The sequence below is a fragment of the Panthera pardus genome, unplaced genomic scaffold (assembly GCF_024362965.1).
Source record: "Panthera pardus isolate Hobbes unplaced genomic scaffold, ASM2436296v1 HiC_scaffold_1, whole genome shotgun sequence".
Taxonomy (NCBI): domain Eukaryota; kingdom Metazoa; phylum Chordata; class Mammalia; order Carnivora; family Felidae; genus Panthera; species Panthera pardus.
The window spans coordinates 72,304,526-72,327,337 of NW_026526654.1; the positions used below are offsets into that span (position 1 = coordinate 72,304,526).

The 22,812-nt window shown below is 40.5% G+C and overlaps 1 protein-coding gene across 4 annotated transcripts in view; it reads left to right on the forward strand.

The window, feature by feature from the left end:
• MRPS31 (mitochondrial ribosomal protein S31) overlaps positions 1–22,812 on the forward strand; it is a 62,830-nt gene that overhangs the window by 23,892 nt on the left and 16,126 nt on the right. For 2 of the 4 annotated variants that reach the window (XM_053900016.1, XM_053900019.1), the window contains exon 7: positions 7,424–9,600. The exons of 1 other annotated variant lie outside the window; for it this stretch is intronic. In XM_053900016.1, the coding sequence (XP_053755991.1) occupies positions 7,424–7,653 (230 nt within the window). In that variant the 3' untranslated portion in view covers positions 7,654–9,600. Of the gene's footprint in view, positions 1–473; positions 587–7,423; positions 9,601–22,812 lie in introns of those variants that run through there. One more of the 4 variants, XM_019447675.2, reaches the window with a different exon arrangement.

Sequence of the window (22,812 nt, forward strand, 5' to 3'; positions counted from 1 at the left end):
TTGAAGTATCTTTTTTCAGTTTTTTTGTTTTGTTTTTTGTTTTGTTTTTTTTTAAGAACTGGTTTGTCCCTTCTGTTTTGCTTTGCCAGCATAGAGATTTGCAAGAGCAGTTAGGTGGCATTATTACCACTTAGATTTTGTAGTAGTGATTTTATATTGGATTGATAATAAAAACATTTTTATTTTAGCTTTGACTTTGACTTTAAACTTAATCATATTTTTACCAGTACCCAGTTAACAGTCTTGCTCTTGAATGTTCTTTAGCCATAGATATGCCACCAAATTGTGTTCCGAAATGTATCAAGTTTTTGCTGCATAATGTGCCACCCCAAAACTTAATAAAACAACAACTAAGTTTGGAACTGCTCATGAATTTTGGGGTTTTCTGGATGGTTTTGGCAGCTTCGCTGAGGGTGGGTCCTTCTAGAGTGGCTGGTCTCACATGTCTGGCTGTTGGTGCTGGCTGTTGTCAGGGAAGATGGAGATACCTGGGTTATATGTCACTCACCATCTCACAGACCAGCTTGGGCTTCTTCACATGGCCGCGGTAGAGTTCCTAACAGTAAGGAAGAGCAAGGATTGATGTGTAAGTGTTTTTCAAGCCTTTGTTTGCACTGTGTTAATAATACCCCATTGACAAAGCAGGTCACTTGGCCAACCCTGAATTCACCGGTTTGAGAGACAGGCTGCACCTATTTATGGGAAGAATGGCAAAGCCACACTGTAAAGGGCATGAATAGAAACATAGGGGTGATATGTGGCCATTTGTTAATCTACCACCTTGATTTTTTTTTATTTACTTTTGTTTTGCTTTTTTTTTTTTTTTTTAATTTTTTTAGTTTATTTATTTTTGAGAGAGACAGAGTGCAGGCAGGAGAGGAACAGAGAGAGAGGGAGACACAGAATCTGAAGAAAGCTCCAGGCTCTGAGCTGTCAGCACAGAGCCTGATGCGGGGCTTGAACTCATGAACTGTGAGATCATGGCCTGAGCCAAAGTCGGATGCTTAACTGACTGAACCACGCAGGCGCCCCTTTTATTTACATTTGTTTTAATAAAAATAATGTATAGATCTTTAAATGTCCAAATAAATTTTTTAAAAATCTCTCAGTAAATATAAACTAACTCCAAGTGTGATTAGAAAGCATTTTTTTATTTTTTTAATGTTCACTATTTTTGAGAGAGAGAGACAGACAGACAGACAGAGTGCAAGCAGGGGAAGGGCAGAGAGAGAGGGAGACACAGAATCCGAAGCAGGCTCCAGGCTCTGAGCTGTCAGCACAGCGCCTGAGGTGGGGCTCAAACTCATGGACCGCGAGATCATGACCTGAGCCCATGTCGACGCTTAACTTACTGAGCCACCCAGGTGCCCCACAAAGCATTTTTCAAGCCTCCTATTTTGAGATCATTGTAGATTTACATGCCACTGAAGAAATAATAAATATCCTGGACAGCCTCTACCCATTTTCTCCCAATAGTTACTTCCTACATAACCAGACTACATATAACATTACAGCCAGGCCATTGGCATTGATAGTTCTTCAACCATGTTCAGATGTCACCAGTTTTACAAGTAGTCCTTTGTGTGTACATATTTAGTTCTGTACAATTTTATCACATGTAGAGTCATGTGACCACCACCCCAGTCAAGCTCCGACTCAAGGAGCTCTTTGTATACATACACCTTTTATGACCACACCCGTTTGCCACCCACTGCCTCCCCTCCTTTGTCCTGGATCTCTGACAATCATTAAAACGCTTCTACATTTCCTATTATTTTCCCAGTTCAGGAAATATATACAGGGGCACCTGGGTGGCTCAGTCAGTTAAGCATCTAACTCTTGATTTCAGCTCAGGTCATGATCTCTCGGTTCCTGAGATTGAGCCCCACGTCATTAGCTTGGAGCCTACTTGGGGTTCTCTCTCTGCCCCTCCCCTGTGTGCTTGCACGAGCACTCTCTTTCTCTCTCTTCTCTCCAAATAAATAAATAGACTTAAAAATATATACAAATAGAATCATATATAATGTGTAACCTTTGGGGATTGGCTTTTTTTCAACTCCGCCTGATTAATTCTCTGGAGATGTATCCAAGCTGTTGCATGTATCAGTACGTTTGTGGGTTTGTTTGTTTTAATTGAATATGCCATATAGTTTAGCCATTCACCTGATAAAAGACACCTGGGTTGTTACCAGTTTGAGGCTATTGTGAATAAAGGTACTATAAATACTCGTGGACAGAGTTTTGTATGAATACAGATTTCCATTTCCCTAGGGTAAATACTTAGGTGCGACATTGTTGGGTCATATGGTAGTTGCATGTTCACTTTTTAAAGAAACTTCTAAACTGATTTCTAGAGTAGCTGTGCCATTTTATATTCCTTCCAGCAATGTGTGAACAGTCTTTGCTTCTCATTCTCACCAGCAGTTGATGTCGTCACTTGTTGTCTTTAGATTTATTTACCTTCTGATGAATGTGTGTTAATAGCTCATTATGGTTTTAATCTGCATTTCGTTCATCGCTGCAGAGGTTGACCGTATTTTGTATGTGTGTGTTTGCCATCTGTTTATTTTCTTCAGTGACATGTCTGTTTCTGTTTTTTGCCCATTTTCTAATTGGGGTGTCTGGTTTTCTTACTTTTGAGTTTTAAGAGGTTTTTTTATATATACATTCCAGATACTAGCCCTTTCTTGAATATTCGGTTTGCAAATATTTTTTCCCCTGTCTATAGTTGTCGTTTCATCCTCTTAACAGGGTCTTTGACAGAGGAAAATTTTTAATTTTGATGGGGTCCGGTTTTTCCTCTTACGGATGGTGCTTTTGGTGTCAGGTTCTTTGCCAGCCCTTGAACCAGAAGATTTTCCCCTATGTTTTCTTCTGTTCTTTTTTTACGATTTTATTTTTGAGGCACCTGGGTGGCTCAGTCAGTTAAGCGTCCAACTTTGGCTCAGGTCATGATCTCGTGGTTCATGAGTTCAAGCCCTGTGTGGAGCCTGCTTGGGATTCTGTATCTCCCTCTCTCTCTGCCCCTCCCCCGCTCATGTTCTGTGTGTGTCTCTCTCTGAAAAATAAACATTAAAAAAAAAAAAAAAGATTTTATTTTTAAGTAATCTCTACACCCGACATAAGGCTCGAATGCACAGCCCCGAGATCAAGAGTCTCGTGCTCCACCGACTGATCCAGGCACCCATCCCCTATTTTTTTTCTATATGATGTATAGTTTTAGATTTAAATTCGTGATCCATTTGGGGTTCATTTGTATGAAGTGTGAGGTTTAGGTTGAGGTTCTTTCTGTGTGTCTGTCAATAGATATCCAGTTGCTCTGGCACCGTTTGTTGAAACGGCTACCCTTTCTTCATTGAATTGGTTTTGTGCCTTTGTTTAAAAAACTGGGCCTACTTGTGTGGGTCTGTTCTTACTCAGGCAGGGCTGCCATAACAAAATACCATGGATGGCTCGCTTAAACAACAGATTGATTTTTTCATAGTTCTGGAGGTTGGAAGTCCAAGATCAAGGTACCAGCAGGTTTTGTTTCTCCGGGCCCTCTCGGTTTGCAGATACTTTCCTCCCTGTATCTTCGCGTGATTTTTTTTTCTCTCTGTGCATTCTTGGTGTCTCTTCGTCTTCTTATAAGGACACCAGTCCTATTGGATCAGAGCTCCACTGTTACAACTTCATCTAACCTTAATTACCTCTTTAAAGGTCCTATCTCTAAATATAGTCATTGGGAATTAGGACCTCAACCTATTGATTTTGGGGGGACACCGTTCAGTCCATAACAGGGTCTGTTTCTGGCCCTCACTTCTGTTCCATCAATCTGTGTGTCTGTCCCTCTGCCAATATGATGCTTTTGATTATTATAGCTGTTTCAGTAAGTCTTAGCATTATTGTTTCTATTATATTCTTCTCTGTCAAGATTGTGCCTTTCCTTACCAATTTTAGAATAGACTTATCTGTAGCAAAACCTCACTGAGGTTTTGATAGGAAGAGCATTAAACCTATAGATAAATTTGGAGAGAATTGACATCTTAATAGGTTGAGTCTTCCAATTTACATTTAATTAGAAATGCGATTGATTTTTTGTGTTGATTTTGTATTCTGTAACCTTACTGAACTCACTAATTAGTTCTAGGAGGTTTTTTTTGTAGATTCTTTGGGATTTTCTATGTAGACAAACATGTCATCTACAAATAGGGATGGTTTTATTTCTTCCTTTGCCATCTCTGTGCCTTTTCTTCCTCACTGCAGTGGCTAAAATTTTTAGTACTGTTTTGGGTAAGATTGGTAAGAGCTGACTTTGTTTTTGTGCTCATGAACTTAAGGGAAAAGCTGCAGTCTTTCACCATGAAGTATGATATTAGCTGTAGATTTTTTATAGATGCTCTTTATCAAGTTGAAATTGTTTTTCTTATTCTAACTTGGTGAAAGTTTTTATCAAAAATGGGTGTTGTGTCACATGACTTTTCTTCTTCAGCCTGTTGATATGGATGACATTGTTTTTCAAATGTTGAACCAACCCTGCATAGCTGGCATAAATCCCACTTAATCCTGGCATATAAGTCTTTTTATACATTGTTGGATTTGTTTGCTAATTTTGTTTAAAGTTTTTGCCTCTAAGTTCATGAGAGATAATGGCTCGTAGTTCTCTCTCTTTTTATTTGTTTTGTTGCTGTGTCTTTGTCTGGTTTTGGTAACCAGGTAATACTGGCCTTATACAATGAGTTTGGAGGGGTCTAGTTTCTGGAAAAGATTGTGTAAAACTGATGTTAGTTTTTCTTTCGGTGATTAATAAGATTCTCAAGTGAAGCTATCTGGGCTTAGGGATTTCTTTTTTGAGACCTTTTAAACTACAAATTTCTTGAATAGTTATAAGTATTCAGGTTATATATTTTGGTTTGAACTTTGGTAGCTTAATCAATTTTTAAGTTGTCCATTTTTTTCTTCCCCAGGTTGTTGAATTTTTAGTATATAATTGTTTGTGGTATTCTTTTATTATGCTGTGAATGATTTCAGGATTTGTAGTGATAATCCCCTCTTCATTTCTATTTCATTCCTCTCCTTTTTTCTTTATCAGACTTAATAGAGACTTATGAATTTTACTGGTTTTCTTTAAAGAACTAAGTATTGGGGGGCACTTGGGTGGATTAAGACACCGACTTGGTTAAGCATCTGCCTTTTGATTTCGTCTCGAGTCGTGTTCTCATGGTTCCTGAAATTGAGCCCCACGTCTGGCTCTGCGCTGACAGTGAGGAGCCTGCTTGGGATTCTCTCTCTGCCTCTCTCTCTGCCCCTCCACCACTTGCACTCTCTCTGTCGCTCTCAAAAATAAAGATTTTTTTAAAAAGAACTAAGTATTTGTTTCACTGATTTTTCTCTATTTTCCTGTTTTCAGTTTTATCGATTTTAAATGTTTACTTCCTTCCTTTGCTTGCTTTGGGACTATTCTGCTCTTTTGGTAGGTTCTTGAGGTGGAACTTAGACTATTGATTTGAGTGGGCCACCTGGCTCAAGTCATGGTCTCACGGTTTATGAGTTTGAGCCCTCTGTCGGGCTCTGTGCTGACAGCTCAGAGCCTGGAGCCTGCTTCGATTTCTGTGTCTCCCTCTTTCTCTGCCCCTCCCTCACTCACACTCTGTCTCTCCCCAAAAAATAAATAAACGTTAAAAAAAAAAGATGATTTGGGGGCGCCTGGGTGGCTCAGTCGGTTGGGCGTCCGACTTCAGCTCAGGTCACGATCTCACGGTCCGTGAGTTCGAGCCCCGCGTTGGGCTCTGTGCTGGCAGCTCAGAGCCTGGAGCCTGTTTCGGATTCTGTGTCTCCCTCTCTCTCTGGCCTTCCCCCATTCATGCTCTGTCTCTCTCTATCTCAAAAATGAATAAGCATGAAAAAAAAATTTTTTAAAAAAGATGATTGATTTGAGACTTTTCCTCTTATGTAAGTGCATTTAGTGCTGTGTGTTTCCTTTTTTAGGACTGCTTTAGCTGTGTCCCACAAATTGTGATATGTTGTGTGTTCATTTTCATTCAGAGTTTTTTTTTTTTTAATTATCTTTGAGATTTCTTCTATGACCTATGAATTCTTTTTAAGTATATTTAAGTTTTAACTGTTTCCTATTGTCTTCCTCTTACTGATTTCTGGTTTGATTCCATTATGATCAGAGAATCTACTATGTATTACTCCAGTTATTTTCATTTGTGACCTAGGATGTGGTCTAGCTAGGTGAATGTTCCATGAATGCTTGAACAGAATTTGTCCTCTGAAATGGTTTGGTGGAGTGTTGTATAGATGTCAGTTTGATACCGTTTGTTGATGTTGTTCACTTCTTCTCTGTCGTGGCTAATTTTCTATTGTGCAGTTTTCAGAATTGCTGACGGTGGCCTTTTGAAATGCCCAACTATCACTGTGGGTTTTTCTATTTCTCTTTCATTTCTATCATTTTTTTCTTTCACATATTTAGAAACTCTGTTGTTTGGTGCATACATAATTCAGAGCACTGTATCTTCTTGGTGGATTGACCCATTTGTTATGTAATGTTTTTATTTCTCCCCAGTAATTTTCTTTGCTCTGAAGTCTATTTTATGTGATAATCATATAACCACTCATGCTTTCTTTTTTTTTAAACATTAATGTTAACAGGATATATTTTTCTTCATCCTTTTACTTTCAACCTACCTATGTTGTACTTGAAGTGAGCTTCTTATAGAAAGCATACAGTTGCATGTATGTTTTTATATCCACTCTGCCAATCTCTGTCTTTTGATTGGTGTATTTAGACCATTACATTTGAAGTGATTATTGACTGGGGTGCTTGGCTGGCTTAGTTGGTAGAGTGTATGACTCTTGATCTGGGGGTTGTGAGTTCAAGCCCCACTTATTATAAATCTTAAAAATAAAATCTTTTTTAAAAAAGTAATTATTGATTTGTTAGGACTTAGTCTCTCATTTTATTAGTTGTCTTCTGTTCATTTTCTCCATTTCTCATTCCTCTTTTTTTTAGCTTCCTGTGGGCTGCTTGAACATGTTTTAGGATTCTATCTTGTTTTGTTTATGTAAAATTTTTTTAGTTTAATTATATGGTTTTCTTAGTAGTTGCTTTAGGTATTAAAATACTCACTAGCAGCAACTGCTGCTACCCTTTAAACATGTATTATATGCTAAGCCTTATAAAAGAGCTTTATAAGCTTTGTGTCTATGTAATCTTTACGGAAACCCCTTGAGGAAGGTTCTATTTTAATCCTCATTTTATACCTGAAAACTGATGTTCAGAGAACTTTACTTAATTTGCACAATCACACGGTTGTTAAATTGGTGGGAAAACCCAGGTCTTACTACAGAGTTCATGCCTTTAACTGTAAACCCATTAATCTTAATTTTATGAGAGAGGTTTTACATGAAAATTGTAATGTATTTTTATCTCATTTCCTAGGTTTTGATGATGATGGTTCAGAATTTCATGAACATGTATTTCTGGATAAATATCTGGAAGATTTTCCAAAACAAGGACCAATTCGCCACTTCATGGAGCTGGTGACCTGTGGCCTTTCCAAAAATCCATATCTGAGTGTTAAACAGAAGGTTGAACATATAGAGTGGTTTAGAAATTATTTTAATGAAAAACAAGACATTCTAAAAGAAAGTGGCATACAGTTCAATTGAAGACCATGGAAATTTTTGTTTCAAGCTGGAGATAGATACTATAACTAAATTAAATAATTTTACTAGAAGTTTTCCTATATTATGTTAATTATTACATCTGATTTGAATGGTATAAATGTTAAATTGCTTAAAAGTATATATAGTAACTGAAGAATATTCTTGCATGAAGAAAAGTCAACATTCACAGAATCAACTAGTAATTCTTAACAAGAAGAATATCTTAGAATTAGTAATAAGTTTAAGGCTGCTTTCTCCAACATTTTTCTTTTCAGTGACCATACTTCTTTGAAATATAATTATTAACCACATATCTGATGATGTCAGGATGCTGTAACAGTTGAGATGATTTATAGACAGGTTTATATGCTGTGAATATGTATATCTACGTACACATATGTTTTATATATTTGAATATGTATACATATATATTTTTATATATTTCACCATAAATTAATGACCCTTGTGTAAGTCTGGGTCACCAGCGAGAAGCAACCTTGTAAAAATAAACAGCTTATTCTAACCCCCTCTAGCCCTTTAGGTCTTCATGCCAAAGTTAGAACTGTTTATTTTTCTATTATGGTGCTTAGCAGTGTGACTCAATTTCATACAACTCAAAGGATTGAAGATTCTAAAAGACTCAAAACAAGAATTTAGTTTACAGCAGCCCCAGCCTAGTAGTGTTTCAGGCCCCCGGCAAATGAAAATCCTGTGAAGGAACCCATCATAAACTCAGGATTCAAATTATAAAACATATAAGGAAACAAAGCAGCGTGATTGCACACAAGCAGAAATAGATAACAAAAGCAGACTTTGTAAAGCCTTTAAATATTCATACTATGAACTATATATAAGAAAGTATAGAGCAAGAGACGAAAGTGATTGGATTTTGGAAAAAAAATTTAGTGAAGAAGTGTAACAACAGATTAGATACTGGAAAATAGATCTCAAGAAATCCATATGTAGTAGAGAGAAGAAAAGAGAAAAGTACGAAAGCAAGGTAAAGATTGGTATAAGAAGGCAACATTTGTTAGGCACCTGGCTGGCTCAGTCAGTAAGTAGAGCATGCGACCCTTGATCTCAGTTCAAGGCCCATGTTGGGCATGGAGCCTACTTTTAAAAAAGTAAAAAAAAATAGTATTTGTGCAATCAGATTTCCAGAAGGGGGAAAAAAAGGAGAAATGGGTCAGAATTCGTCTTTGGATAGTTCATGGATGCAAAATTTTTACGATTTATGAGCGACATCAGTTCACAGTGGAGTGTGGAGAGAACCTGAGATTTGCTTCTAGCAAATAGACTATGGTAAAGGTGACTCCCTTCGTTGGGTTATGTTCTGTGGCAAAAGCGAAAGAATTAGTCACTCTTGTGATTATAGTACATTACGTAAGACTCCTTGTTAGCCAACTGGGTGAGAATTCTACTGGCTTTGAAGAAGCTGCCATATCATGAAAAGGCCTATGCGTGGGCCACATGGCGGGGAACTGCAGGGCCACCAGGAGCTGGGAGCAACCTCCCGCTGACAGCCTGCCACGAAATGGGGATATCCGTTCTACAGCCTCCAATAACAATTTTGCCAACAACCGTGGAAGAGGACCCTAAGCTCTGCAAAGGCACACAGCCTAGCTGACGCCTGGCTTGCAGCCTTGTGAAACTTTGAAGGGAGACCCAGCTGAGTGACCCACAGAAACTGGGAGATAATGTGCATGTTGTTGTAAGCCCCTAAGTTCGACATTATTTGTCATACACCAGTGGAAAATTGATACAGAAGAGGAGAAACGAAATTGTCAGTATGATTCTCTGGAAAAAAAGAATCTATAAATTACAAGAACTAATAGAACTTAGCAAGTTTGCAGCTGTGTTTCTACATGCCAGCAACAGATAAAATGTGATTTAGAAGATACTGTTTATAGTAGCATCAAAAGTGTAAATGAATAAAATCTTAGATATGTAGGACCTTTGTGAAGCAATCTTCTTAAAACTTTAATGAAACACGGGCCCCTGGGTGGCTCAGTCGGTTAAGCGTCGGACTTCAGCTCAAGTCATCATCCTTGCGATTCAGGAGCTTGAGCCCCGCATCAGGCTCTGCACTGCTTGGGATTCTGTCTCCTTCTCTCTCTCTGTCCCTTCCCCACTTGTGCACGCACTCTCTCTCTCAAAATAAATAAACTTAAAAAAAAAAAAAAGACTTTAATGAAACATAGTACGTAATAAATAGGAAAAAAAGAGCACCTGACTGGCTCAGTCTGTTGAGCATGCGACCCCTGATCTCAGGGTTGTGAGTTCGACCCCCACGATAGGAAGCAATCAGTCTCCAAGGAAAAGATTCATAAATTTGCTTAAAAAATTTTTTAACTTTCTTTATTTTGAGAGAGAGAGCATGGGAGGGGCAGAGAGGGAGAATATCAAGCAGGCTTCACGCTGTCAGCACAGAGCCTGACACAGGGCTCAAATCTGTGAAACTGTGAGATCATGACTTGAGTTGAAATCAAAAGTCGGACACTCAACCAACTGAGCCACCCAGGCGGCCCCCGACTGTTAACATTTAGAACTTTTAGGGGCGCCTGGGTGGCTCAGTCAGTTGGGCGTCTGACTTCAGCTCAGGTCATCATCTTGCAGTCTGTGAGTTCAAGCCCCATGTCGGGCTCTGTGCTGACAGCTCAGAGCCTGGAGCGTGCTTCAGATTGTGTCTCTATCTCTCTCTGCCCCTCCCCTACTCTCACTGTGTCTCTCTCTCAAAAATAAAATAAAAACATTTAAAAAATTAAAAAAAAAATTCTAATTAAAAAAGTGCCACGAGTGAAAAGACAAGCATCAAACAAAGATAAGTACCTTACATATAGTCACGAAATAATTTGTATATAGAATATGCAGAGAGCTCCTAAAAATCAAATAGAAGGAAACAAATCAACCAAAAGAATATGGCCAAAAGACAAAGATAGGCTTTTCATAGAAGAAAAAATATAAATAGCTAACAAATATATGAAAGAATACTCAGGGAAATGCAAATTAAAACCATATCGTGATAACATTTGTGTACTCTTTAGATGGGTGAGAAATTAAAAGGCAATGTCATTTATACACTGCTGGAGGGGGTGTAAATTGGCAACCACTTTTGGAATTATATACATATATAACAATTCTACACATAGCAATTGTATATATACATTATATACATAATATAAATATATACAATTGTGTGTATATAAATTTATTTTACATGTATAATTATATAACCTTATGAACAATCAATTTCTCCTGGAGTACACACCCAAAGAAACCCTTGTAAGATATGTGCTGAGAGGCATGTACATATTGTTCACAGTAGGGGCACCTAGTTGGCTGAGTTGATAGAGCATACAACTCTTAATCTCGGGGCTGTGAGTTCAAGCCCCACGTTGGGTGTGGAGCTTACTTTAAAAATGTGAAAAAAAAACAACTGTTCAAAGTAATAAAAAACAGTGGAGAAAATGCCCGTCGCCTAGAGAACTGATAAATTATAGCTTATTTATGCAATGTAACACTATGCCGAAATGAAAATTACTAACATAGAGCTATACACATCAACATGGATGATTTCAGAAACTATGTTGAGTGAAAAATGAGTTACAGAGGAATGCATATAATACAGGTCCAAGTACATAAAATTCAAAAGCCAAATTTTGAATATATTGCCTGACACCATAACTTGGATTTAAAAAGCATGGGAATTGTGAGCACAACACCGTATTTCAGGGAGGCAGGAGAGATGGCCATGTGCTTGAGGAGGGACACACAGGGAGCTTCAATAATACTAACAATCTAGTCAGCTGGATGATAGGTTCACAGGTGGTCATCTTACTGTGCTTTATTTTTATATTATTTATATTACAAATATTCTTTTGTATGTAACATTTCATAATATTTTAAGGAATGAACGGAAATGGCAGAGCTTAGCCAATAGTAGCGAAAGATGATACGGATGATAAGTCCGCAGCTGAGACTGACGTTAAACACATCCTTTATTTGGCCATTTACTGACTTGATTTTAAAGAATGTATTTATTATCCTTAGATTCTTGGTTCTAAAGAATGTATTGTCCTTAGATTCTTGCCTTGTTACCATTCTTAAAATTGATCCAAAATTTCTTTGAGTAATCAACTTTAAATTATGCAAATAAAGACAACAAAATCCTCTTAATCCTAAAGTTGCTTTTAAAATCCATGCATTTATACATGTATGCAAATCGACTATTAAATTAGGAAGATTTCATTCTAAGTAACAGAGTCATAGGGGCTAAAGCAGACCTGCTTTCCAGAATATATTAATTCAAGGACTAAGCAATTTCTGCAAAGTGAATAATTTACTGTGTCTCTGAATATCTCCTTGAACTAGAATATCGGTGATGGTGGCAGAGAAGGGGAAGTAGCTTGTCCTGTATTAGGAAAAGCAAACAGCTGTTGGAGTACGCTTGTAATTTAGAGCCTCTTAAAACCCTGTTTACTGCACAAGAAAGAAAGGACTAACGTTTTCTGAGATTTCAGTAGTATTTTTATGGAGAATGAAATATGGGTGCTCCTGTTGAACATAGTACACTTGGTCATGGTCTCTGGCACATTACCCCTAAAAGGGAGCATTTCATATATCTGAGAGTGGTTTACCTGTACTAATTTTAATCATAACAAATTTAATGTTCCTGTCTTGCTTTTAAATGGAAGGCAACAGGGAATCCTGGGTGGCTCAGTTGGTTAAACGACCGACTCTTGATTTTGGCTCAGATCATGATCTCACGGTTTGTGAGTTTGCCCCCCCCCCCCCCCCCCCCCCCGCCTTGGGCTCTGCACTGCTTGAGATTCTCCCTCTTTCTCTTCCCCTCCCCCACTTGCACACATGCGCTCTTTCTGTCTCAAAAATAAATATTTAGGGGTACCTGGGTGGCTCAGTCGTACTTCAGCCCAGGTCATGTATCTCACGGTTCCTGAGTTTAAGCCCCGCGTCTGGCTCTGTGCTGACAGCTCGGAGCCTGGAGCCTGCTTTGGATTCTGTGTCTCCCTCTCTCTCTGCACCTCCCCAGCTCATGCTTGCATTCTGTCTCTGTCAAAAATAAATAAACTTAAAAAAAAAATAAAAAATAAATAAATACTTAAAAATGTAATAAAAATACAGGAGGCATTTTTAAAAAATAGGTAAGTGTCAAGCGACAGCTGGTCTAAAATAGTTAGCTTTGTATGCTGTATTTACTGAACAGTTCAGAGAGCAAAGAAGCAAACAAATGCACTGATGATTCCTTTGCTCGCCAGCTCCTGAATTGTTGACAATTCTGCAGTGCCCATCCTGTACTTTTCTCTCGTTTCTTTGGTTTTCTTCTCTGCTTTGGAGTCAGAAGCTTCAGTTCAGATCCCTGCTTTGTCAGTAGGCGCTGTGATTCTGAGAACACGGCTTAATCTCTCAGCCTGTTTCCTCCCTTGTGAACGAGGCTTCTAATTCCCATCTTGCTGGACTTGCAGGTGTTAGAATCGAAAGAGGCGACGTCCACCACAGTGACCGGCGCATCCTATGTACTTCAAAGATAATGTCCGTCTCCTTTCTCTGTCCTCCTCCCCAGGGCCCTGATGTCAGGAAGGGCATTTAGTGCGCCATTCGCTATCCACCATTTGCTTGGGACTGGCAGCTTGCTCCTTTACGGTATCTCATCTGCTACCATTAACCATCCATCAGTGGAACGGAATACTTCATTTTATTTATGATGTATTGTCCTCACATCCTCCAAGATCCATAAACATCGTCATCACCGTGTAGTAGACTCCTGCCTTCTCAGGTGGAAATGGGGACAGGCGGATGTTGGGATAGAAGGGCCTCCTCTCTGGTGGCTCGGGGCTCAGTTCTCTACCTGACAGCTCCAGGCTCACTCCTGGTGAGAAGGAGCCCTGTCCAAATGGGCAGATCCTTAATGAATGTCTTTTTCCTGTGGTCTGTCTCAACATCGCTTTGGGCATCCCAGGGATGTAGAATAAAAGTAGATCTGCCCATAGCAGCAAATGAGAATGGTTAACACTTGAGCGCTGTGTTTATAGCGTATGAAGTGTCTTTACGGCTATCACTCATCCATCGTTTAGCATTGGCGAGCTCTGCCATATGCCAGGCCTCTGCTAGACACCAGAATGTAAATACACCGGGGAGGCTCTCCCTGGCCTTGTGTCACCTTAGAAGTCACTCCCCAAGAAAGCCTCTCTCCCCGCTTCCTGTCTAGACAACGCAGCACTCTGTTGACTTCCTTTACGGTATTCCCGATCCTGATCTTAAGGGTAAATAGAGATTGTGTCAGCACAGTTGCCTGTGCCCAAGACCTAGCATATTGCTAGCTCCCAAATAGGTGCTTAATGAAGCCACTTGGTTGAGGAGAAGAATGGACAATGGCACGTGCTCGTGGAGAAGAGAGAAAGATTCCATTGCTGCACAGCGTGATGGATGCCCTGGCCGAGAAAGGGGTTGGGGATATAAAAGACAAGCATTTAACCAGACTGCATGTCTGCTGAAATGTGTAGCTTCCTGGAGGAAGAGAGCTGTGTCAGGCCAGCACTGTCTGTGGGTGGCTGGGTAGATCGGCCCAAATCTGTGGTGCAGAATTCAGAGGGCCATCTACCCGCAAGTGGAGGAAAGCTGCATTCTCCAAAATCAGCCTTATTCCTAGTAAACGTAATACTGCGGTCTCCATATGCCATACTTTTTAGAGTGTATCTCATGAATGGTTTAGAACTCGGAAGAAACACACTATTTATTACTCCCTCCCCTACTTTTTTCATGAAGCATCCACTCCTTATGTATCCTTTTTCTGCTCTTATCACTTAAAAAAATAGATCACACTGACATCATATTTGAAAAATATGCTTTTTCTCTTTTGGAAAAGAAAACAAAAGGGGTAGATGGCTGGGGTGCCTGGGTGGCTCAGTCGGTTGAGAGTCCGACTTTGGCTCAGGTCATGATCTTGCAGTTTGTGAGTTCGAGCCCCACATCAAGCTCTGTGCTGACAGCTCAAAGCCTGGAGCCTGGGGGCGCCTGGGTGGCTCCGTTGGTTGAGTGTCCAACTTCAGCTCAGGTCATGATCTCATGGTTCGTGAGTTCGAGCCCCGCATCGGGCTCTGTGCTGACAGCTCGGAGCCTGGAGCCTACTTCAGATTCTGTGTCTCTCTCGCTCTCTGTCCCTCCTTCTCTCGCACTCTGTCTCTCTCCCTCTCTCTCAAAAATAAATAAACATTAAAAAAAACAAAGCCTGGAGCCTGCTTCAGATTCTGTGTCTCCCTCTCTCTCCCTCTCTGCCCTTTCCCTGCTAGTGCCCTGTCTCTCTCTCAAGAATAAATAAACATTAAAAAAAATTTTTTAAAGTGGGGGGTAGATGACTTAACATTGTCTACTCAGAAATCCCAGTCTTTGTGGTTGCCACAAAATGAGTAAATGGCCCAAAATAAAATAAAAATTCTTTCCTAATTCTCTTCCTGGGATTCTGTGTATTGGTGTGATAAAACATAACAGGTGTGAAAATAAAGATATAAAATGCTGCAGAATGTAGGAGTGCCTGGGTGGCTCAGTTGAGCGTCTGACTTCGACTCAGGTCATGATCTCACGGTTTGTGAGTTCAAGCCCCACATCAGGCTCTCTGCTGTCAGTGCAGAGCCCTCTTCGGGTCCTCTGTCTCCCTCTCTCTCTGCCTCTCTCCAGCTTGCACGCTCTCTCTCAAAAATAAAAATTAAAGGGGCGCCTGGGTGGCTCAGTCAGTTGAGTGTCCAACTTCGGCTCAGGTCATGATCTCACAGTTTGTGAGTTCGAGCCCCGCATGGGGCTCTGTGCTGACAGCTCAGAGCTTAGAGCCTGCTTCTGCTTCTGTGTCTCCCTCTCTCTCTGCCCCTAACCCACTCGCATTCTGTCTCTGTCTCTCTCAAAAATAAATAAACATTTAAAAAAAAAAGATCTGTGTAAAAAAAATAATTAAAAATTTAAAAAATACTTCAATAAATGCTGTCGAATGTAAAATACAATAAAATGACAATAGCCAAAAGGTGGAAACAATCCAAATGTCTGTGAACAGATCAACACAATGTGACATATATGTCCAATAGAATAGAATTCAGCCCTAAGAAGAGCTGAGTGGACGAACCTTGAGGGTATTATGCTAGGTAAAGTAAGCCAGACACAAACGGTCACATTCTGTAGGTTTCCGCTTACGTGATATACCTAAAATAGTGAAGTTTAAAGAGACAGAAGGTAGAATCGTGGTTGTCAGGGGCTGCAGCAGGGAGGGAGTGGAGAGTTATTATTTAATGGGTACAGAGTTTGTTTGGGAAGACGAAAAAAAATTCTGGCTAACGGTGATAGTAAGTTGTGAATGTACTTAATAGCACTGAGCCAGGCACTTAAAATGGCTAAGGGGTAGATCTTACTACAATAAAAATTGTATGATAAAGTGCAGACCATGAGCATCATAAAGATACTCCAGGGGCACCTGGCTGGCTCAGCGGGTAGAGCCCAGAGCCTGCTTTGGGTCTTCTGTCTCCCTCTCTCTCTGTGCCTCCCCAGTTCGTGCTTACTCTCTCTGTGTAAAATAAATAAATCAATCTTTAAAAAAGTAAAAGCAATAAAATAAAAACAATAAAATAGGATGCATAAAATGAAATCCAATTATAAAAAGATACTCCAAACATTTGAAGGAGGAATGCTCCGTTCTCAAGCCACAGAGGACCACATAACATCCCAGGAAAAGAGCACATGTTAGCTAAAGGTGCAGGAAAGGGGAAGGGGTATGGTCTGGTGACTGAGGTCAGTAGAGGGGATTGCTCTGTTCATACGAGTCTCTGGGTAATTACCATCCTCATTATCATGGTTAGTGTCCCGGCTACCGTCGTAAGAGAAGGGTCCTTCTCAACCGACTGGCCTGGTGCTATGTCCCTCACATATATTATCTCACTGAATTTTTGGAACATCTTCGGAGGTAGATATCACTCCCATTTGCAGGAATTTAATAACGTTTCCAAGGTTGCCAATAAATGATGCAGTCAGGATTGAAATCTTAGATAGCAACTCCAAAACGCAAGTATTTTTTCCAGTACCCCTTAGGAGTAGATTCTAGGAACAATTACATGGATAATCTGGAGTAAAGGGAATAGGAATTTCTTCATTAGGGTTTAGTGAGATGTACCAGTGGGATGACGGCAAACGTAGGAACTTTGGAATGGTAGTTAATGTTTAGACGAAAAATCATTAAAGAGTTTAAAGAGTGGACATAACAGTGCAATCAAAGAGTTCCTGGAGGCTAATTGGTAGGGCTCTTTGGGACAGACTGAGGGGGGGAAATATTAAAGCCAGAAAGCTCAGTGGAACAAATGCCACAGTGGCCACAATGAAAAAAGAATTTTAAAAATGGGCTGGTAAGTGAGAAACAGCAAGTGGAAAGGGAAGTGACTTTTCCAGTGTCGTTACGGGCACACGCAAAACTGTTCTTCTAGACTAGTCGCTTTGTGATAATCCAGAGATCGGTGACTTAGGCCACTGGTTTTTCTGACTGGGAGTCTGTCTCTATCCCCTATACCGTCACCAGCAGGGATCAGGGAACGAAGAGAAAAGAAAGGAGCTGGTGTGCCATACTTCTGACTGCTGATAACGCCTACATAGGAAGGGAGTCTGCAATGTCCGAAAATGAACTTTCTGATTTGAATGGGTCGAATTTCACCATGTGAAAGTAGCCCATCGCTATTCATTGCTGTGTCACATCAAGAGATTTCAATGAGATTAAGATCTTTCCAAAAGAGCTCTTTATTAAACTTTCTGAGCTATTACAGATTAAGGCTCTGATTACCTCCGCCACATAAATAGATTTTGGTTAATGTGTTGCCACACTGAGCCACAATCTGGCATTTATATTTTGGCAAGTGACTTCTAGGCCAAAGTTTGTTAGCCTCACTCGAAGGGGAAGGCCAAGCCAAGTCGGGAATTACGAAGAACAAAGCACGGATTCTCAAGTTGAGAAAGACAAATATCTTCTTCTAATTCTCCCACTGGATAAGTGTGGGAAATTGAGGCCCAGAGGGAGTAACTTGCCAGTGATTTTGCTGTTCATTTATGGCAGAGCGGAAACAAGAGCCTCAGATCCCAGATCAGGGACGGGTCCGCTCTGTCATACATTAGTTCAAGTTGGTAAGAATTATTTTCTGAATGAACAACAGGGACTCAATAAACTCAGAAGATGACAGAAGAGGGGTGCCTGGGTGGCTCAGTCGGTTAAAGCTTCTGACTCTTAGGGCGCCTGGGTGGCTCAGTGGCTAAGCGGCCAACTTCAGCTCAGGTCATGATCCTGGTTCATGAGTTCCAGCCCCATGTTGGGCTCTGTGCTGACAGCTCAGAGCCTGGAGCCTGCTTCGGTTTTGGTGTCTCCCACTCTCTGCCCCTCCCCTCCTCACACTCTGTCTCTCAAAAATAAATAAACATCAAAAAAAATTTTTTTTTTTAATTTTTTAAAAAAGCCTCTGACTCTTGATTTCCGCTCAGGTCATGATCTCACGGTTTGTGGATTCGAGCCCCGCGTCCGGCTCCACGCTGACAGTGCGGAGCCTGCTTGGGATTTTCTCTCTCCCTCTCTCTTTGCCCCTTCCCTGTGCGTGCGCTCTCTCTCTCTGTCTCAAAATAAATAAATAAACTTTGAAAAAAAGAAAAAATTAAAAATAAAATTTAAAAAGACATTTCAGCATTTTTTGAAAGCACATAGTTTAGATAAAGAGCATTCCAGTACTAGGGGAAATTCTGAATAAGATTCAAATCCTCTGCATAGCCATGATCAGGAGGATGTGGCATTTTTTTTTTAATAAGATTTTTTTGATGTTTATTTATTTTAAAAAAAATTTTTTAACTTTTATTTATTTTTGAGACAGAGAGAGACAGAGCATGAATGGGGGAGGGTCAGAGATTGGGAGACACAGAATCCGAAACAGGCTCCAGGCTCTGAGCTGTCAGCACAGAGCCCGACGCGGGGCTCGAACTCACGGACCGCAAGATCATGACCTGAGCCGAAGTCGGCCGCTCAACCGACTGAGCCACCCAGGCGCCCCGATGTTTATTTATTTTTGAGAGAGAGAGCATCCGATGAGAGAGTGGGGAGGGGCTGAGAGAGAAGGAGAGAATCTCAAGCAGACTCCATGCTGTCAGTGCAGAGCCAGATGGAAGGCTCGAACTCAAGAATCGTGAGATCATGACCTGAGCCAAAATCAAGAGTCAGACGCTGAACCAACTGAACCAACCCAGGTGCCCCAGGAGCATGTGTTTTTTTAATGTGCGCTATGAAAAGTACTCTTCAGATGAGGCTTATTCTTATTTGTAACTAATATTTTTATTTTTATTTTTTTCTAAAATAATTTTAGACCAACAGAAAAGTTGCTAAAGTAATATAGAGTTTACATAGATCTTCATCCAGCTTCCTCCCAATGTCAAAATTTTATATAACCATAATTCACGATCAAAATCAGAAAATGGACATGGCTCAATACTATCAATTAAGCGACAGACTGTCTTTGAGTTTCACCATTGCCCCCCGTGATGTCCTTTTCGTGTTTCCAGCCTAGAACCCAAGATCCCATGTTGGATTTAGTTCCTGCGTCTTCTTAGTCTCCTCCAATCCGTGCTGGTTTCTCAGTCTTTGCTTGTCTTTCATGGACTCTTTTGAGGAGTACTTGTCAGCCATTTTTAGAATATCCTTCAATTTGAGTTTGTCCAATGTTTTTCTCATGGTTGGAGTGAGGTTACAGGCTCGGAGGAAGAACATACCAGAGGTGAAGTACTCTTCTCGTTACTTCATATTAGGGGTACACGATGTCAACATGACTTACTACTAGTGAAGTTTGATCACTTGGTTAAGGTGGGATCTGACCAGTTTGCCAACTGTAACCTTACGATTTTTCTCTTTGTCATGATAACTATCTTGGAGAGGTGCTTTGAGACTGCTAACATCCTATCTCCGCAAACTCTTGCCAGTTGATTGTAACAGCCATCTGAGGTCTAGCCTGAAGCAAGATGGTCTAATGGGGATTCTGTATTTTCCTCATTCCTTCTACATTTAGTAGTTACAGTTCTTCTGAGAGATGAGTTGGCCTTCTCCCTCACGTTTATGTATTCAATTATTTACATCAGGATGGACCTAGGGATATTTGTTTTCTTTTATGGCTTATAATCTAACACTACTATTTTTTACTTCTTATTTTTTTAGTAAAAGGCAAAAGATTTATTTGATGTGAAGAGAAACCAAAGTATTAACACCATTATTATTTATTTGTTTCTCAAGTTGTTCTTCCTTTAGCCTTTGGAAGCTTTCTCGGGTTGGCTCTTGTGTCCTTCTGACGTGTTCCCATCCTTTTAAAGTATTTCCTTGTTGTCTGGTACCGTAAGATGCTCCAGGCTCATCCTGTCCCTGCCCTAGCCCAGAATCAATCATTTCTTTCAGAAACCCTGGTTTCTCTTACTGGAGAATAAAATTTAGAACCCAAGATGTGCACACCGGGTGGAAGCTTATTCTTTGATGATCGTACAGCTTACATATCAGAAAATTTACCAATTACAGGATCTTGCAGTCTCTTCAGTAATAATTCCGAAGCAGAGTGGCCAGATATATATGAGTTAGCTTTAATGTGGTTTAAAATGTTCTGCTTGCTCCAAGAGGTGCTTTGGGCATGAATGCCATTTGTGTCAAAGTTGGGAAAGTGCTTTTCCTTCCTAAAATGCTCCTTTTCTTTCTTTCTTTCTTTCTCTTTCTTTCTTTCTTTCTTTCTTTCTTTCTTTCTTTCTTTTGAAAAAGAGAGAGAGAGAGAGAGAGAGTGCAAGTGGGGGGGAGGGGCAGAGGGAGAGAGAGAGAGAGAGAAGAGAGAGAGAATCCCAAGCAGGCTCCACACTGTCAGCACAGAGCCCAACTCGGAGCTCAATCCCCCAACCCCCAGATCGTGAGCTGAGCCAAAATCAGGAGTCAGAGGCTCAACTGACTGAGCCACCCAGGTGCCCCATCTCCTTTATTCTTTTTTTTTTTAAAGTATATTTATTTTGGGAGAGAGAGAGAGAGAGAGAAAATGCAAGTGGGGCAGGGGCAGAGAGACAGGAAAGAGCAAGAATCCCAAAAAGGCTCTGAACCAGTGCAAAACCTGATGTGGGACTCAAACCCACAAACTGTGAGATCATGACCTGAGTCAAAGACACTTAACCTACTGAGCCACCCAGGCACCCCCATCTCCTTTATTCTTTAGTAGAAAGATTAATTTTCTTCTCCTCTCAGTAGCATAGCCTTCTATCTATAATGACAAAGTAATCACATCTTACATTTTATTTATTTATTTACTTACTTATGTATTGAGAAAGAGAGAGAGAGAGAGAGAACAAATGGGGGTGGGGCAGAGAGAGAGAGGGAGAGACAGAATCTCAAGCAGGCTCCAAGCTGCCAGCACAGAGGCCAATGCAGGGCTTGAACTCACGAACCATGAGATCATGACCAGAGCCAAAATCAAGGGTTGGACATGTAATCAGCTGGGCCAGCCAAGTGCCCCACATCTTACATTTTAAATCAGAGAATGGTAAAATGTTCAATCTCATCAATAATCAAAGATATGCAAAGTTAGCAATGTGGTTATTGCCATATTACGAAAATATTAACAAATATTGAAAAGATTGGTAATATCCAGTATTGTTAAGAGTGTGAGAAAGCAGGTCCTCTATGGCACCTTCTTGAGAACAACTGGTAGTGTTGATTGAAATGTGAAACGTACATTTGTCTTAGCCATTTCACGTCTAGAAATGGATCTATCAGAGATGTTAGTACAAGTATAAAAACACATGGTGTGTGTGTGTGTGTGTGTGTGTGTGTGTGTGTGTGTGTGTATCTGCATTGCTGGGATTGATGAAAAACTGGAGAGACCACTTCAAATGTCATCAAGGGAGGGCTGGTTCTGGGCGCCTGGCTGGTTCAGTCAGTGGAGCATGGGACTCTTGATCTGGGGGTTGTGAATTCAAGCCCCCATGTTGAGTATAGAGATTACTTTAAAAAGACCTTTTAAAAACAAAAGAGGGCTGGTTAAATACTTTGCACTTACTGTACTGTGCAGCTGGGGAGAGTTGTGGAAGACTTCCTAGAAGCCTGTTTAAGTTGTGAACTAAAAAATTAATAGGGTACACCTGACTGGCTCCGTTGGTAGAGTGTGTGAGTCTTGACTTCAGGGTTGTAAGTTCAGGCCTCATGTTGGGTGTAGAGATTACTTACAAATATCATCTAAAAAAAAAAAAGAACTAGGAATAGACCTTGTGAAGTGTATGTGTGTGTATGTGTCAGAAGTGAGGCGAGGACATTCAAGAAGAAGCTGTAAAACATAGGGTAGGAAAGAAGGTTTTTTTCCAAGACACAAAGATTGAGATGGAGTGATAGGGGAGTGGCTTAAGAAGGGACTGCAGGGGTGCCTGGGTGGCTCAGTCAGTTAGGCGCCCGACTGTGGCTCAGGTCATGATCTCACAGCTTGTGAGTTCGAGCCCCGCATCGGGCTCTGTGCTGACATCTCGGAGCTCGGAGCCTGGAGCCTGCTTCGAATTCTGTGTCTCCCTCTCTCTCTCTGCCCCTCCCCCACTCTGCCCCTCCCCCACTGGTACTCTGTCTCTCTCTAAAATAAACACTAAAACAAGAAAAAAAAAAAAGAGTAGGCTGCTTAACCGACTGAGCCACCCAGGCGCCCCACCTTGCAGCTCTTTTCTTCTTCATGTTTAGCACAGACTGGTGTTGAATAAACAGCTATTGAATTAAATACATTTGACCTTTAAACAACACGGGTTTGAACTGCGGGGTCCACTTCTACATGGAATTTTTCAATAAATGTAGTACACTTTTGTAAATGTATTTTCTCCTCCTTATGAGTGTCTTTTCCTTTCGTCTTTTTTTTTTCTTTTTTTGGTAAGCTTTCTGACCAACGTGAAGCTTGAGCTCACAACCCTGAGGTCAAGTGTCCCCTGCTCCACTCAGTGGGCCAGCCAGGTGCCTCCCCCTTTTTCCTTCCTTATGATTTTCTTAATCACATTTTCCTTTCTCTAGCTTAATTTATTGTAAGAACATGTACTATATAGATAACATACAAAATATGTGTTAATCAACTGTTTACGTTATCAGTGAGGCTTCGGTCAGCAGTA